We start from the raw sequence: 18333 nt of genomic DNA, 5'->3' as shown, positions 1-18333 counted from the left end.
AATATTTATATGAATTAGAATATAAAGAGGGGAATTATAGTATGCTAAGATAAATTATTGGGATTAAAACAAAGTTGGAAGGATTTGCTGGAATATCTAATTGAATTAGAATACAAAAATGGGAGGCGTGAGGAAGTCAAGGAAATAAGTGAATGTAAGTAAGTGAGTTCAAGGTTTGACTTTTTTTAAATTTCTTTTTCTTTTTTATCTTTTTTCGGTTTTTTGATGATGTCTTTTTTGTATGTGTATTGTTTCTTCTTTTTTCATTTTTGATTGTTTTTTTTTATTCTTTATTATTCTTTTTTTTCCTGTAACCTTTAAAATGTTAATAAAAAATTATTTAAAAAAAAACAAAACTAACCTAGTCTGGATTCAGCCCATTGACCTTCATTTTCTGTACACAGAGCCCCTACTGGAGGATTTGCAAGAGGAGAGGACTGTATCTTTGTCACCCTCAGCGAATACATTCTAATGTAACTTTGGGGGAAATGTTGTGAATTTGGAGAGAAGTAAAAATGAAGCAATAATACTCTTTTTTTTGTAGAGCCCCCCCCCTTCACATGTTCTCGCTTGTCAATATCCTTGTGGTGTCCAGAACTGGACACAGTACTCCAGGTGTGGACTGACCAAGGCAGAATAGAGTGCTACTATTACTTCCCTTGATCTGGACAATAGACTTCTGTTGATACAGCCTAGAATAGCATCTGGGGTTGTGTGTTGGTTTTTTTGCTTACCTTGTGTTAAGCTGGTGGTCTACTAAGACCCCTAGATCCTTTCCACATGTACTACTGGCAAGCCAGGTGTCCTATTTATGCAACTTGTTATTACTGCCTAAGTGTACATAGAACCTTACATTTAGGCCCAGTTCTCCAATCTCCAGCACCACAGTCGCCTTTCTCCTATGAGTTTTGGAGGTTTCAAAAGTCAAAGCTAGCCTGCTCTTTTCTTCTGATGGGAGTTTCACCATTTGCCTCAACAGGAATGGATCTTACTCTGGACTCTGAGAAAAAAAAATCTCTGCTTTACGTTTTATGGCTGTTAGAGGACTGAATGTGCATTTAGTATTGGTTTTCCGCAAATTGTTCTATCTCCCTGACACACACAAAAGGAGCAGGGTGACTGTGGTGTTGGAAAGAGGAAATCTTTTGGTAATAGTATAACCTCAAGGGTGAATGAGAGAACATGGTACAATTTTCTTTTTGTCTTGAATCCAAGCACTGGCTGAAACAGCTCATCATAATTAGAAGCTTCTCAGCAGCTGTGGATAACCTTGAAGGTTGCACTGGGTCCCTTTTATTGCCCTTGGCTCTCCGCTGCATTGTAAATAATGTCTCATTAAAAAATGAAAAGCTTTGTCTTCCAGAATTAACTTTATAAAAAGGTTACACTCTACATCCTGAAATGTATCTCTGGCTGAACCTCTGTCCTCCCCTACATTAAAAAAAAAAATTCTGAGGAATTTGTCAAAAGCTTTTAGTAGAATTGATGTATTCAGCTTAGCTGTTTCGGTTTTCTGAAAACTAGTAAGCACTCATGCTTAATGACAATAATGTTTCTGGAGGGAAAAATCAGAAAGAGATTGAAATTAGAGTGAAGAGGAAATATTTGTTCAGGGGGAAAGTGCAAGTCTGCAAGGGCTAAATACATGTTGAAACATGTTGTTAGTGAGTCACTGCACTCGTTACCACTTGCTTGCAGTTAGCAAAAAGGTTTAATAGTCCTGCAGATTTTCAAGCTCTCCTTTCTTTTAAAGGAGATTAAATATTGCTTTTAAAGTACAAAATCAAGGAGCATGAGTACTATTATATATGGTTGCATTCTCCAAATTTCATAGCCCTTTCTTTAGCTTTTCAAAGGAAGATGCCTGCCCTCTGAAATGATGTACTGCAGACATCTGTCAGTTAGACATGGGGCTGGGAGGATTGTTTATGGTTTTGTGAGAACTGCTAAAGAGTTGCCTGAGGAACTGCCTTCTTAACTTTTCCTTCTCTGCAAAGTTTTCTCTCCTGTTAGCCTTGTCTGCTTATGCCAATCCACTTCAGCACTGGGCAGTCAGTTTCTGTCTGAACTTTGATTAGTGTGTTTCTACTTTCAGAATTGCTTGAACATTTTGTGATTCAAGGTGACTAATGCAGAACAGAAGTAATACACTATAGCTTACATAGTCTCTGTTCACGTTGAACCAAACTATGGCATGCTGGCTAGATCTTCCTATTTGGAGGGAATTTTATTTGGGAACTAAAAAGGTGATGGAAATCTGGTGCCTCAACATGGGCATGCAAATTTGTCTGCAGGAGTCCAACTCCAGCATTCTACCATCTTTACCTGAAAAAGGAGGGTTCCTAAACTTGGCTTTGAGGGGGTCAGGAGAGCAGTGCGTGGGTGGAGGAGGGAGTGGATCATTCCACATGGAAGTTGAAATGCTCGTACAGACAGAGCAGTGCTGGTTTATTCATTCATCAAATTTGTATACTGCCCTTCAGCCACAGATCTCGGGGCAGTTCACAACATAAAAACACAGTATAAAAACATGTTGAGTTCTACCCATAGTGTCCCCCTTTTAAAAAGTGTGCTTGCAGCACCCATTACTAGAGACATTTAGTATTAAGTGTTGCCTCCGTTGTTTTTAAGTATTGCTTTGGTGCTTTTCCTTATTCTTCCATGGATTTCCAAGTCTGCCTACATACCATCATAACACATGGCTACAGTTATATGATTATGATTTCAGGGAATTTTTTTTTTAATGAAGAGGAAAACATCTGGGTTGGAGAATACTGTAAAGTGAAAAAGTTTCTGCTCTGTAACTGACCATAGTATAAAGGGGGCTAAAATAATAATAATTTTAAACATGTAAGGGAGATTTTTAAAGCAGTTTTGTAAAGTCCTTTTACTGCTAAAGCTTTTGGAACCCCTGTAAACTGATGAGCTACCCTGAACCTGAGGGGTAGCCAACATGGTACCCTCCAGATGTTGATGGACTACACCTCCCATCAGCCCCAGCCAGCATGGCCAGTAGGGCGGTTCATAAAAAACTTTGTTTTGAAAATGCCTGCTCCAAAGGTCTTATCTTACTATACATGTAATTATATAGCTATATCTGAAATTTCATGCATATCAGTTAATATCTTGACCCTCCTCCACAAAAATAGCTGTTTACTTGGCCATTTTCCTATATGATAAAGGCTGAAATTTCAATTCTGTGGTGCAGGGTCAAGATATTAACTGATATGCATGAAATTTCAGATATAGCTATATACTCCCCAGTGTTGTACGTCAAGACCTTTGGAGCAGGCATTTTCAAAAAAAAGTTTTTTTAATGAACCGCCCTAATGGCCAGTTGTCAGGGAAGATGGGAGTTCAAATCTCCAAAATCTGGAGGGCACCAGGTAATACTCCCAAAGTATTTCAAACAGTTAAATTACACATGCAATACATAAGCAGTACAATATCAAAGCAGCACAATGCCAATTTAACTTTTAAAATTCAAGTATGCTATTATGGATAACTAATATAACATATATGGGACACGGGTGGCGCTGTGGGTTAAACCACAGAGCCTAGGACTTGCCGATCGGAAGGTCGCGGTTCGAATCCCCGCAACGGGTTGAGCGCCTGTTGTTCGGTCCCTTCTGCCAACCTAGCAGTTTGAAAACACGTCAAAGTGCAAGTACATAAATAGATACCACTCCGGCGGGAAGGTAAACGGCGTTTCCGTGCACTGCTCTGGTTTGCCAGAAGTGGCTTAGTCATGCTGGCCACATGACCCAGAAGCTGTACGCCGGCTCCCTCGGCCAATAAAGCAAGATGAGCGCCACAACCCCAGAGTCGGCCACGACTGGACCTAATGGTCAGGGGTCCCTTTACCTTTAATATAACATATAGTTAATTAGCTGTCTTGATTCAAAATCAGGGGTGCTGCAAGATTCTAGAAACACTCAGAATTTGGCAGTCTGTAGGTCTTGGCATATGCAGGTTTTGGCATTAGCACAAGCCAAGACATAGATGCCTCCTCTGCACCTTTGTGGTCTGCGTAGTACAAATCAGGCTCATTCCAAGAGGCACCATGCACACTGAACCATGCACAGGAACCTCTGAGCCTCTATGCGCACAACACATCCAAGCTTATGTGGCACCATGGGAACTTCTAAGTTCCGTCAGCATTCAACACCCTTTCACAAGGGATAGTTCTAGTTAGAGTTGGATTAAAATATGCAGTTTAATGTCTCTTTAATGATGGATCACTTAATTGTAATGATCTCAGCCCTACCACAAATGGGATCCTTTTGTCATATTCTTTTTTACAAGCTGCCAGATACTAGTGTCATCTGAACAACTTTACTCTTCTTGTTTGCTTGGAGGAGTCTGCATTACTTTCCAGAGATTAATCCAGCTGGGGAATGTTGTATGTTCAGCTCAGTGTTAACACAACAAATGATGAACTCACACATGCTTTCAAATAAACTGGCATAAAGCCACAGTAATTAATGTCACTTGACCTACGTCTGTCAAGTCCACGCAGTAAGTCACACAGCAACTACGAGTGGTGGTAGCAAAACTGTTTATTTAAGCCCAGAACTACCCCAATCATGTATGAAGTAGGATAGTGTCCCCTTTTCGTATGTGATGGCCTGGGACTCGGGATCAGACTCGGAGTCCACACCGGATCCTTTGCCCCAGGCGGCATCTGAACCTAGTCTGGGGCCTGATTCTGAAGAGCCCCAGGCTGCACAAGCACCAGCTGGGCCGAGTCAGGGGCCTGAGCCTGCCCTGGCTCCAGATGCGGGGATTACCTCGTTGCCTTCAGCTGGGCAATCGCTTACAGCTGCTCCACTACCAATTGGGTCAGGAGAGGTTGAGGCAGCCTCTGGGTCTAGTAACCCACTGACATCTCCCGAGCTGCAGAGACTGAGGTCTGAGAGGAAGAGAGACCTGAGTACTCACAGGAGGAGTGCTCACCTTTGGGTGAGACAAGGGAGGTGAGTCGCCAGGGGTCAGGACTGGCTATTACCCCGACAGAGATAAAAGGCTGCTGGACCCCACCCCAGGTTGCGGGAGCAATGTTGCTGTTTGCCAGAACCTTCCTGTGCCTGACCTAGCCTGGTTTCCTGCCTCGTGTCCTGCTTTGGCCCTGTTGGACTGACTCCTCGCAGAACTCTTGGATTTGGGACCCGGACCTGCGTTACCCCCGGGCCCAGCACATTGTAGGGTAGAAGTGAACAGGTGGCGAGTGGTAGTTGCTTTTCCATCAGCAGCTTTCTGCCCTTTACTCTGTTCCCCAGAGCACTTTTCTCATCAACTCTTGATTCCAGAAGCTTGGTTGGGAGAGAGAAAATAGTCAAGATGAGACTTTGAAAAGTAAGTGGTGAAGGCAAATAGTGATCTCCACCCCCAGGATGGGTCTACCACTATTGTGTTTTCTTTGAAGCTCAGATTGGTTGAGGACAAGGAGCTAAGACTAGTGAAGGGAAAATGTAGATAAGGATAGCTCAGTCAGTAGAGCATGGAACTCTCAATCTCATAGTTGTGGGTTAAAGCCCCATGCTGTGCAAAAGATTCCTGCTTTGCAGGGGGTTGGACCAGATGACCATTGTGGTCCCTTCCAACTCTGCAATTACACGATTCTGTGATTCTAAGGCACATTACACACCAGGCAATGGAGGCAGAAAGAATGCTGGCTGGTACCCCATAGCATCCCCATATCCTTTGTCATTGAGTCCACTCTGACCAACTTGATATACACACTCAGTGATAACAACTTGATTGAGGGATTTGACTGATACTGGCTGATTTTAAAATGTTAGTTTTGGAACCTTATACCACACTGTTAATGACATATTTTTGTTTCAGGCACATGCCTGTCTGACATGTGGTCACTATAGTTAATGGGCTTTTGTTTGTACAGTGTACAGTTTGTTCATGGGTCCTGCAAGCAGCTTTTTACCCTGAGGGCTATCAGTCAGGCTATTTTGTTCATGTTTTTATTATCAATAGCTGAAAGGATCGCGCAATAACAGTGCCATTGTCCTGTGGAAGCACTTTATGCATCCATCTGGACAGATTTGGCAGGTGTGGCTGAGTATTCCACTTTGTGGTGGAAAATCGAGCATGTGAGGCCACTTTCCATAAGTTGGATTTGTTAGCATGAGTTTAAACGGGGGCTGTCTGTGCTGGGAAGAGGCAAATAGCCCCTGCTGAATGCCCAAGGTACTTCCATTCTCTCTGCTTTCTGCTGAAAATTCCAACCTGGAGGCAAGCGATAGTTTTATGGAAGCCCAAAGTGGTTTGAGAGGCTGCGCGTCCCATGGTGTGCACAGACACATATTCTCACACACACCTTTTTGTGCCATTTTCACCTATAGTCCAACAAGTTAAGGAGTTTGCTTTAAAACAAACAACAAACCTTGCCAAACCTGTTTAACAACGTCAGGAGCTGGATCAGTGTACGCGCCATAAGCAGTGATCCCTCTTTCAAGCTGCCTGTTAAATCTTTTCAGCAGTCTCCATCTGTAGGTCTCATAGCTTTAATTACTTTAGAAAAAGAGTGCAGAGATTACATTGCAATGTATTGTTCAGTCCTCAGGGAGTTCTTCCAGCAGTGAAGATGAGGTCATACAACTAGGTGGTGGTGGTGTCTCTCTCTCTCTCTCTCTCTCTCTCTCTCTCTCTCTCTCTCTGTGTGTGTGTGTGTGTGTGTGAGAGAGAGAGAGAGAGAGAGAGAGAGAGAGAGCGCACACACAGTGAAGGTGGATAAAGGTGCATGGACTATCCAAGGCCATTCCTTTCAATGGAGCTCGTTCCTTCCTTTTCTATTTGCCAGACATTTTTCATAGCATTACTATCCAAGGGGCAAGAATAAGAATAATAAAAAGAATTTGCCACACACTGCTTTGCTTCACAGGAAGGCTAAGAAGGCATGGAGTGTCGAGGTCCTGTTCTGCAAATAGTGAAGCCATGTTCAAGTATACAGAAAATCCTTGATGTGATTATTAATTCTCGGGGGAGTGGGTGGTTCATGAAGAAAATGGCACAAGTAGGACTGGCATTGCCTCCACTCTTACACTACATTCCACATTTTTCTCCCAGCTTGGCACCAAGCATGGCACAGTATGGCCATACCCTCGGGGGGTCCACAAATTGTGTTTGGATTTCCTAGCCAGTCACTGTTTGCCCTCTCTGCCTGTTCCTTTCAATGCCCCTCCCCAAGTTCAAGAGGAAGAAGGGGTTTTACTTATTTGCACTGTGGTATGAAGAAGGCAGGATAAAGCAGGAGTCCTCTTATGCTGTTTCTCATCTTCCTCAAACTGCTGTGCAAGTGACAGGAGACTCAAAGCCCAAAGAGCTTGAGGGAGAGGCAGAGTTTTGTTTCACCAGTGCAGAGATTTACATAAGGAAAGAGGGGGGGGGGGCTCATACTATTATTGTGGGATCTTGTGTTCTCGCTGCTTGTTTTCTGGAATATAGTGATAGGTGCCTTTGCCTCATATTTTTTATTTTTATTGTAAAAGAACACCTTTTTAAATTAAGCTTAAGTTCTCAGATAATTTAACTTGCTAAGAAAGATGCTGGTGACTTTTTGCTATATATAAGAGCTGTTGTGAAGTCTGAAATTGGCAGGCACTTCTTTCATTTTGCTGCTAGGAAAAGATCTGTATTGTGCGTCCTGCGTTACCTCTTCCAGATTGTAACTAGATACATTTTGTGTTGTGTTACATTTCAGGCAGCTGTTCTTGATGTACAGCCAAAAAGTACATGCTCATATGCTTAACAGCTAGACAGAAATGGGACTTGCACTGAGCCTGGCTGCCTTTGCTTCACACAGAAGAATTAACCACATTAACTGTTTCAGCATGAAAAGTAGCTTTCTGATAGTTGAAAATATTTTGTTACTTACTGTTCAGAGAAATTTGGGTTCAGCAAGGCCTCTTAAGGTTCAACAGCACTGAATGGCATTATTTCATACGAATTTTGCAGTCTTTTCTTCTGCTTGCAGATGGCTTGTACACTAGTAATCTGGCTTTCCTTCTTTGAAGACCCTCATCTATCACCTTTTGGACCCCATCCCCATCTATCACCTTTTGGAAGGATGGCTAGATTTAAATGACTACTTCTTCTTTTAGTTTTAACTTTATAGCTGCAGCGTACCTTTCCTTTCCTCCTGCAGATCCTTGCAGTGCAAAGGTTTGGCCTGCTACAGAAACCACGGAGGGAAAGTAAAACCATTTCCCTGCCAAAATTGAGAGAGCTGGCTCTGTACAGAGCTGCTCCCATCAAAAGAACTGGAGGAGAGACAGGGGAGTATACTTGATAGGCTGCGAAAATCTCCCAAGTGGAAATGCAGCACTGGGATCCATCAGTGTGCCAGATATGTGGGCTCTTTGGGGGCTCCTGCCCCACCTGGCAATACCAAGGCCCTATTGTTTCTCTTTTAATTTTGGGTGAGGGTGTGCCCAGATTTTCAGGCTGGCAGAAGCTGTGCACCCTGCTCCCCCCACCAGGGCTTAACACCCAGCAAAGAAAAATTGTCTGCTACTGCATACCTTTCCTTTTCTTTTTCTTACCAGCTGGAGTCAAGTACTCAGAACAGGGCTAGGCAACCCTCCTCAATCCAGCCCGTGAACATCCGGGAATCATCGTGTTTTTACATGAGTACAATGTTTCCTTTTATTTAAAATGAATCTCTGGGTTATTTGTGGGCATAAGAATTCGTTCTTTTTCTTCTTCAAAATATAGTCTGGCCCCCCCACAAGGTCTGAGGGACAGTGGACCGGCCCACGACTGAAAAAGGTTGCTGACCCCTGACTCAGAGCAAACAAACAAAAAAGCCCTCCTGCTTCTGCTGGCTGGTTAACCCTTTCTTGAAACGCATAGGTTTAGTGTTGTTGGGTTTTTTAATCGAAAATTATTTTCTGGTGCTTTACTTTTAATGACAGCAATCTTGTTCTCACTTGTCTTTTTCCTCATCTGGAGTACACTGAATGGAAGTTAGTGCAGTATTTTCAGGGCTGCAGGCTGGGATCCCCCTCGGCTTCCAAGCTATCGTTCTGTTAAAATGTATTTCAGAATCTGTTTTTAATGCTGCAGCTCAGCCCTGGAACTGTTATAGTAGCCTCCTTTTATTTTATGTTGTGAACCACCCTGAGATCTATGGGTAAAGGGCAGTATACAAATTTTAATAATAATAATAATAATAATAATAATAATAATAATAATAATAATTGCTCAGAAATAAGCCCCACTGTGTTCAAGGGGCATAAAAAGGTAAAGGACCCCTGACAGTTCAGTCCCATCATGAACAACTCTGGGGTTGCGGCGCTTATCTCGCTTTACTGGCCAAGGGAGCCGGCGTTTGTCTGCAGACAGTTTTTCCGGGTCATGCGGCCAGCACGACTAAGCCGCTTCTGGTGAAACCAGAGCAGCGCACAGAAATACCGTTTACCTTCCCGCCGGAGCGGTACCTATTTATCTACTTGCACTTTCACATGCTTTTGAACTGCTAGGTTGGCAGAAGCAGGGACCAAACAATGGGAGCTCACCCCGTCATGGGGATTCGAACCACCAACCTTCTGATTGGCAAGCCCTAGGCTCTGTGATTTAGACCACAGTGCCACCCATGTCAAGGGGCATAGTGCCTATCAAATGCATTTAAAATTGCAGTACAAAGATTAAATTCAATGGGACTTAACTCCGTGCAAATAAGCATATAGTTAAGAACTGAAAATTGTGTTTTGTTTTGTTTTGTTTTGCAATGGGATTTAGGCATGTTTCATTTTGTATGAAAGCTCTTGCTTCCCATTTCCATCTTTGAAGAAAAATGCTCCATTCATGTAACAGGGTTTCGTATGCCACATGCAGAGTATTCCTTTCCTCGTGGAACAGGGAAAGTTCTGCACACACTCTCCATTAGTACCACTGGATTATATTCAACATTTGCAAGATAGGTTACTTCAAATGATATGTTACTTTTAGTCTCTGGGGCTGCAATCCTATGCATATTTACTTGGAAGAAGGCCCCACTAAATTCTGTATGACATCTGAATAAATATGCATAGGATCAGACCTTAAATCCTATAATTGCCATTAAAATTCACCTTAGTATCTTTATTTTAAAAATTGCAGGAGAGTACAGTTTCAGAACACAAACAAGCACCCCTCTCTTTACAGTGGTACCTTGGGTTAAGAACCTAATTTGTTCTGGAGGTCCGTTCTTAACCTGAAACTGGTCTTAACCTGAGATACCACTTTAGCGAATGAGGCCTCCTGTTCTCATCCTGAAGAAAAGTTCTTAACCCGAGGTACTATTTCTGGGTGAGTGGAGTTTGTAACCTGAAGCGGCTGTAACCTGAGGTACCACTGTACTTGGTTATCTCTTCCTGGCATTGCCACAGGAAAAGCTCGGGTCATGGCCAGGGCATGTTTTTCTCCAAGGAACACACAGCAAATCATATCTTTTTAAAAAAGGAAATGTTATGAGACACATAGTTAATTAAATTGGATTAGCCACGCAGCGGCTTTTTACTCACTGATTTACTTTGCTGTATTGCTCGTGGTTGAGAGAAGGCAGGCTGGTGTAGAAAAATATCAGTCTATGAAACGAAAAAAAGGGGGGGAGAGAATGTGGTATTTCTTTCTATTTAGATGGGCAGAATAACAATTCTAAGGAGGTCTAGATTTGATGAGAAATTATCCAGCACACTTGGCTGGAGTGTTGGAGTGTTTGTGAGGCGGGCATGAGAATGAGACCAAGAGAGATGTATTTTTCTGGTGGCCAGTACCTTCACATTTTAAGCATTCCTGTTGCAAGTGTTAGGCCACATTCATGCCACACATTTAAAGCACTACGCGATGGGGTGAGCTCCCGTTGCTCGGTCCCTGCTCCTGCCAACCTAGCAGTTCAAAAGCACCTCAAAGTGCAAGTAGATAAATAGGTACCGCTCTGGCAGGAAGGTAAACGGCGTTTCCGTGTGCTCCTCTGGTTTGCCAGAAGCGGCTTAGTCATGCTGGCCACATGACCCGGAAGCTGTACGCCGGCTCCCTTGGCCAATAAAGCGAGATGAGTGCCGCAACCCCAGAGTCGGCCACGACTGGACTAATGGTCAGGGGTCCCTTTACCTTTATCTTGGCTATCATAAAGGAATCACAATAAATTGTTAGATCAGAGTCATGCCATGGGCCTTATTGGTGTTCTTCGCATTGTTAGCCTAGAAGTTCATCTAGACTGCTTTTTCTGACATTATTTCCCTATGGTAATTTTGCACAGGCATTTCTTTCAATCCACATCTTTTCTAAGGGTGCGAAATCCATTCATGATCCACAGAAAATCCCAACAGTAGCCTGGCATAATCACTGATGCTGTCAAACAAATTTAATAAATAACTAACATTTAAAACAACTGCAACTGCTACACTCTACACAGGAGTCAGAAGGGTATTAGCACAGGGCCCAATTCATATAAGTGGAGAAGTGTGAGCTTCTCACTGTCCTTCTGCAGTTTGATGCATCATGGCAGCAAGACAAGGTGCTCACATACAATTTCTTCTAGTTTTCCTGAGTGAGAGGGCCAAAGACCCTGCAGGAACTTTTCACTGGCTTGCATGTATTTTCCTTACTGCATTGGTTTAGAGTATAATCCTGGTCTCTGTTTTGCAAAGGGGAGAGCAAATGAGAGAGTATGTTGGGTTGGCCTTCTCTTCCGTCTTTCCAACCCCTTCCCATTCAGCAAGTGTAGCATCTTTTGCTATGTGACAGGTGAGGACACCATCTACTTAGTTTGCTGGGTGCCTGGCTTCACCATTGAAGCTCTTTTGCTCAACGTACTCATTCCTGCTGCCACTTTGTATGTGGGTCATGGGATTCCATAGGATGTGGTTCCCGCATGGAGGAAAGGAGAGTCTTCTCCCCCCCCCCCATCACTGTGTGCCTTCTGCAACAGAGAGTACACCCTTTAAGAATATATTTCAAATTTCAGTATGTTTTCTGCATGTGAAAAACTTAAAAGCATTTTAAGCTATTTTAACCAAGGTGGTCAGATTGGGAGACAGGGAAAGAACATCAGAATTTATGAACAATAGGAGTTTAGCACTCTCAAAATTAGATTGACAGAGTATGGTAAAATTGACACTGTGCTTCCAGCTTATACCATGACTTAGTTCATCTTATTATGCTGTGAATGTAATCCTTTTTTTGGAAGCCTATCTGGAAAAATTGAACCTACTGTAGTACATCAGCTGTTTATAATCAAAGAAACATATGTTTAAAAGAGCTACAGGGCCTTTATAAACTATGTGTGCAAATTACCTTTGGAATTGGTTTATTGAGTTGTTGAGACCATTGCTTTGGGTAACTGTTCTGAAGCATTGTTATGAATTAATTGCAAACTTTTGATATGTTTAGTTTTGCTTAGGCCACTTAATCAGATGTGCATGTAACTTAATGCAGCTAATGAGCCTGCAGGAATTAATGCTTAGTGTTGCCTTTCCTTTCCTAGTGAATATTGCTTCCAAAAATAGAACCGGACCTACTAATAAGATAGATAATGCTGTTTTTGTTATCCTAGCACTTCTCTGCATGTTCTGCCAAACCCTCGCCACGACATAATAATAATAATAATAATAATAATGCAATATTTGAACAGACAAGGAGGCAACTGAGAAAGGAATATGACCATCTCTCCTTAGGGAGTTTAATATGCATATTGTATCATTGGCAAGGAGAATGCCAGTCCCTAATGTTTTTCTCTGTTTTGCTTCCATTCACATGCAATCAAATTGGTGCGTTGCAAATTTAATTGCTGTCATTTGGAACATAGCTGCATACTGATTTAGCCAATTTACCAGCTAAAGAGAATTATCTGTGTACTGTATTACATGTGTGCGTGAGAATACATGGGCTCTGTTGGGAGTGGGGAAGGCAAGAGGTCTGTTCCGTGCTTGGCTATGTCATGTTTGCTTTCTTATATATGTATATCCCCTCTGGGAAAGGAGGATGTGCCATGCCAGAACCCCAGCTGTGACCATTTATATAGAGTGATAGCTTTCCCAGAATCGGGAAGATCTGGCATTAGGTCCTGGTCCCGAGCACATTTAGTATGTTCGAAAAGAGTCTGACACTGTGAACCTAAGTGCCTGGAGGTTAAGGTCTCTTAATTTAGGCAGAACTTGCCTCCAAGTACTGACTCCCCCTCCCCCATTCCTGGCATCCTTTTTATTTCTCTTTCCTTTTTACTCTCTGTCATTGCTTAACTTTATATTCTCATCTGAAGCTTGTTTTCATTCTCCTAAGATCTTGTTCTGCAACTTCTTAGCCTTGTACTTTCTTTCTCTTTTCTCCCCAGCAGGCACATTCCACATGATAGATTGCTGGTGGATTCAACCTTGTTTATATAAAAGCATTTCATAGCCCTGCCAGACAGCTGTGCTGGCAGGTCACTTTGAAAGACCATTCATGTGTATTGCAAGTGAAGCCTTGGATCCGGGTGGCACTCCTGCCATCTGGAACGGGCCCGAAATTAAATAATTGCATGTGCTTCTTGAAAGGTGGTAGAATTTACTTTTATCTGCACCTTCTCTTTTCCAGTTACCAAGTTTCCAAAAGAAAGAAATACCAGAACTTCCAGCTTTGCAAACATTTGGGAACAAAGACTTAACTCTCCAACTGCTTACGTGGCAGCATATTCTTGAGCTGAAATGTAGATTTATTTACTCAAGGCCAGAAGAAAAGAGCTGAGCAAGGGCTTCTCTAAGGGGCATTGTATCTAATATCAAAAACATAAGCTAACACTGGTTTATTTACGTAAATGCTACAGCATGTCATATAAATGAAAGTTAGCATTTCATATTTTAGGCACAGCCTCTTGTCTGCATCATGTGGTGTTTTAAAGTAAGTCTTCAAAAAAAATTCAACCCCTCAGCAGGATCACTCTTAGCAGCAGCTAATATTGTGCAAAGATCAAAAGGTTTGAGTCGGGGTTTGGATTATTTTGAACGTGGAGTTGGGGGGGGGGGTTACTGTTTCTTTTTTAAGAACCTTGCACATTGACATAAGGGCTGCATAAAACCAAACAGATTATTTTGTGTATGCTGTATCTGTAGATTACTGGGACATTATCACATAGTTAGTTTTGCAACCTTTTAAAAACATTTTGAAGTTAACATGAGAATCAAAACTTGTGTCTTAACAAAGCCATTGCATCCATTTCTCCCCTCCCACTGCACTGTCCATTTTGGTGCAGGGTGGGGTGTGTGTGTATATATATATATACAATATATATATATATATATTGTAGTAAAATATATATATATATATTACTACAATGCTGGATGGTTTATGTCCAGTGGGATGCATTCAGTCTACCAAAGCACTCCTTGGGAAAGTTTTATTCTCTTTTCCACCACAACAAATGGTCTCAAAGTAGCTTATCCCACAACAGTTGCATGCACCAGAGCAAAAGGTTTTGTGGGCAGGATCAGTTCAAAACCCATGTTTCAGAGAGTCCTTGGGCAAACTGCCCAAGATAGAGCCTTGTTCAGTGCACCACTCTCATCCTTGTATTTTCATTGAAAGATACATTAGTCACTTTCATAACTGGAACCCGTGACTGTGTTGCAAAGAGGACAGGGCGCACATGCAAAGTGTTTCTAGTGGTTTTCCTTCTGGCAGCAGCCCCTAGACTACCTTGCCTTGATGGTCCACGTGCCAGTCACAGGTGCGGGCGAATCCAGTGATGAGCAATGGTTGATGTTGTTGGCACCTAGTGGCCAAAAGGTGGTGCTTGAGGAAAGTTGGAACTGAGCAGGCTCGAGGCCAGACTGAAAACTATATAACAGAAACAAATAAAACCAGTTGTTGTTCATCTTACTGGTGTGGCCCTAAATACATTATACAGTCATACCTTGGAAGTCGAACAGAATCCATTCCGGAAGTCCGTTCGACTTCCAAAATGTTCAGAAACCAAGGTGTGGCTTCTGATTGACTGCAGGAAGCACGGACATTTGGGTTCCAAATAACATTCGCAAACCAGAACACTCACTTCCGGGTTTGCCGCGTTCGTGAGCCAAAACATTCAACTCGCAAGGCATTTGGGATCCAAGGTACGACTGTTTGCCCTTTCCTCCCCACTTAACAGGCTGCCAAAGGAGGTATAGAGATTTGAACTGGCAGAGGGCTTTCCCCCTTTCTTTTCTCATCACTTCATTCATCTGGCTTTCCCCCTTGACGTATCTCTTTTTCTTCCTCTGGGCTCTCCCTATCCACAAAATGGGAGTCTCCAGCGTGACTGCTGTGGGCACCATGGCAACTTTAGACATCACCTTTGCTACCCACCTGAGCCCCCCGCCCCTCTCAGTTTTATTTTTCTTAAATATAAATTAGGCCAAAGAAATTAGGCCAAAGGCTGCATGAAATTAAGCCAAGGGTCACAAGCAGCCCCCAGCTGCAGTTTGCCCATCCCTGACCTGGTACCTCCCTGAGTGTTGCTCTCATGGGTTCCCACCCTGAAGCAAGGTTCTGTGGTGATGCTTGATCTATACGTAGTGTCATAGGGAGTGGGGTCTGGGAGAACCCTCTTCCCCCTGCACAATTCATGTTGAATTCTGTGCATGGCAATTTTGATCCCAACATATGCCTCTAGAATTAAAAAGGTTTAAGGGAGCTCTTTTTATATTTTTATTTTTCAACCAAAATAAGTTTGGAGCTCTTTGAAAGACCTGCACATTACCGGGAATAGAATTCCGCACATGTTCTGTGACTGAATATCCGGCAGTGAATCTTGAGGAGAGTGAAGGGGGAGGGAGTATTATTTTACTACCTGAAGCAAAACAGGGGTTCTCTGTTAATACATCAGAATTAATTCCACCCCTTGAAAATCCAGATTTCAGATAATTTAAGCTGTCCCTGGGGCTTTCTAAGGACTTGGCCTTTTTGTACCATGTGTTTACAAGAATAAATACTGTCAACAGAGCTATATTTTTTTCATAAAGCTGAATATGTCAAGCAATAAACACTGGCCTAGTTTCTGAGCGAGCTCTATTTCGGTGACCTCAGCCAATTCTGGCTTCTTATCACAATGCAATTTTTCACATTTAACAGATCTTAAATTGAGTAACTTAATCTGTTTGACCTGTTTTGTGAATTAGAGCTTTTTCACATATTACAATTTTAAATGTATACAGTGGTACCTTAGGTTAAGTACTTAATTCGTTCTGGAGGTCCGTACTTAACCTGAAACAGTTCTTAACCTGAAGCACCACTTTAGCTAATGAGGCCTCCTGCCGCCGCCGGAGCCCGATTTCTGTTCTTATCCTGAAGCAAAGTTCTTAACCCTAAGCCTATTTCTGTGTTAGCGGAGTCTGTAACCTGAAGCGTATGTAACCTGAGGTACCACTGTGTAATGTAAGCAGCCCATGTTTGAAAACTTGTGAATTTTATAGTATTGGCTGCAGCTCCCTGTCATGTATATAAACAGTGCAAATATATTTCTAATAGCATAATGTGTGAAGCAGCTCTCAGAATTATATCATTAGGTGTTCTGTGCATAAGGTGCTGTTTGCCTAATGGCTTAGTCCAGCAAAGCATTTTGGCTTCCTGTCAACATTCTACATATGTGAGAGAATCTTTTGACCGTTAGCTTCAATGTACTGGAGTTGCAAGATTGTATTTGAATACAGTGATACCTCAGGTTACAGACGCTTCAGGTTACAGACTCCGCTCACCCAGAAATAGTACCTCGGATTAAGAACTTTGCTTCAGGATGAGAACAGAAATTATGTGGCAGCAGCGGGAGGCCCCATTAGCTAAAGTGGTACCTCAGGTTAAGAACGGACCTCCAGAACAAATTAAGTTCTTAACCAGAGGTACCACTGTATTGCTTATCCTCACCTTGACGTCCATTTGAGGCATCATATGAAATAGGCACATAGAAATTCACAACTCCCAGTCAAATCTAGATTGTTTCATTGATTTTTTAAAAATTGTATTAATATATTGTTCAGATTTCAAAAACTTTTATATAGTGCAAGGAAGAACGAGATAAGAAAAGCAGTGAGTGAGGGGGGAAAGCAGAAAAAGAAAGTGTATTTGTTACAGGATTTCTGTTTTATCTGTGATCCTTGGCCACCAGCTTTATTTTGCTAGAGATATATTGAACAAACAGGTAATCATTTCCAGAAGCTTATAGTCAAAGTCTCCAAAAAGATGTACTGTACTCCCCTCCCTTCAGCACACCACCATATTTTTCTGAATGTCTTTAAGTCTTTGTGTGTGTGCAGGGTGAGTGTGCATACATTATTCCATGGGTGGTGGAAGGCAATTATTCTTCATTGTATGGTCACAGTCCAAAATAACTTCCCTGGTTTCTTTCTTCTTGTTGGCCAGAGTAACTTTAATAAGTTTTAAATGGCCATTCCTGAGTTGGGCAGCTGCTAAGATTGCAATATGGGAGATTGCCTTCTGGCAAATTCATTTGAAGGGACCTTTGCAGAGCCAAGATTACATCACATAGGCAGTATGTTATACAGACATATTCCAGAATCAACATAGTGCATGATGCCATATCCTACGGAGAATGATCTGCCATAAAATGAAATGTTAAATTGTTCACACACTGGAGAGAAATTCTGAATGTGTGGAACATAATTTGAATAGGGAACTGGCAAAGAATGGTAGCTGCCTATTCCATATTATAGTAAGCATACAGCACCGCATAGTATGTGATGCTAAGCTATGTTAATAAAGGAAATAAGAAAACATGTGTTCCATATTAAAGGTCTTGAAGGATATTAATCATTTGTGTGCAGCAGGATATGTAGGCATACAACACAGGAGAAGGAATGCATTAGGAGGGGCAGGGCTGCTGGACCAAGTGACATTTTGTGCCCATGTAAATACACGGAAAGTTATTCACTTAATCTGGCTCTTGTTTCATAATAAATGAAATATCTGTTGTATGCCTGTGCTTGAGGGGTGGGGGACGGACAACTATTACTCTCATTACACTGTTTTCTCCCACTCATGAGTCACATTCTTTACCAAGCACAACGGAGTGCCAGTGTTCAAGCTGCCTCTCTCTTCAACACCCAAACCTCAAATTGTCCTTCTATGAAATCATAGCTGACTGAATTAAAACAAGACTAATGTGGAGCATAATTGTACCTGGTCAGCCTACCAGCATCCTACACCATTTTTTCTCATTATCATATTAGGGCTGCTGCTGGCAAAGGCTTATTTGACGGTGAACTTTTCCCTTCCCACCAGTTGTCTTGAACTTTGGCAGGATCAAGACACTGGGCAATATTGCAATGTCACCAGTGGGGATTTGAAAGATTCTTTAAATGCCCATCT

The 18333-nt window shown here is 42.2% G+C and overlaps 1 protein-coding gene across 3 annotated transcripts in view; it reads left to right on the top strand.

Moving 5' to 3' along the window:
* The window catches only part of KCNQ1 (potassium voltage-gated channel subfamily Q member 1), a 299981-nt gene that overhangs the window by 134176 nt on the left and 147472 nt on the right, over positions 1–18333 (top strand). The window contains exon 13 of one of the 3 annotated variants that reach the window (XM_079987213.1): positions 13573–14111. The exons of the other annotated variants lie outside the window; for them this stretch is intronic. Coding sequence (XP_079843339.1) covers positions 13573–13642 — 70 coding nt within the window. The 3' untranslated portion in view covers positions 13643–14111. Of the gene's footprint in view, positions 1–13572; positions 14112–18333 lie in introns of those variants that run through there. 3 annotated transcript variants of the gene reach the window in all.

Source organism: Podarcis cretensis (genome assembly GCF_951804945.1).
Source record: "Podarcis cretensis genome assembly, chromosome: 1".
NCBI classification, from domain to species: Eukaryota; Metazoa; Chordata; class Lepidosauria; order Squamata; family Lacertidae; genus Podarcis; species Podarcis cretensis.
This window is presented reverse-complemented; position numbering and strand designations above follow the sequence as displayed.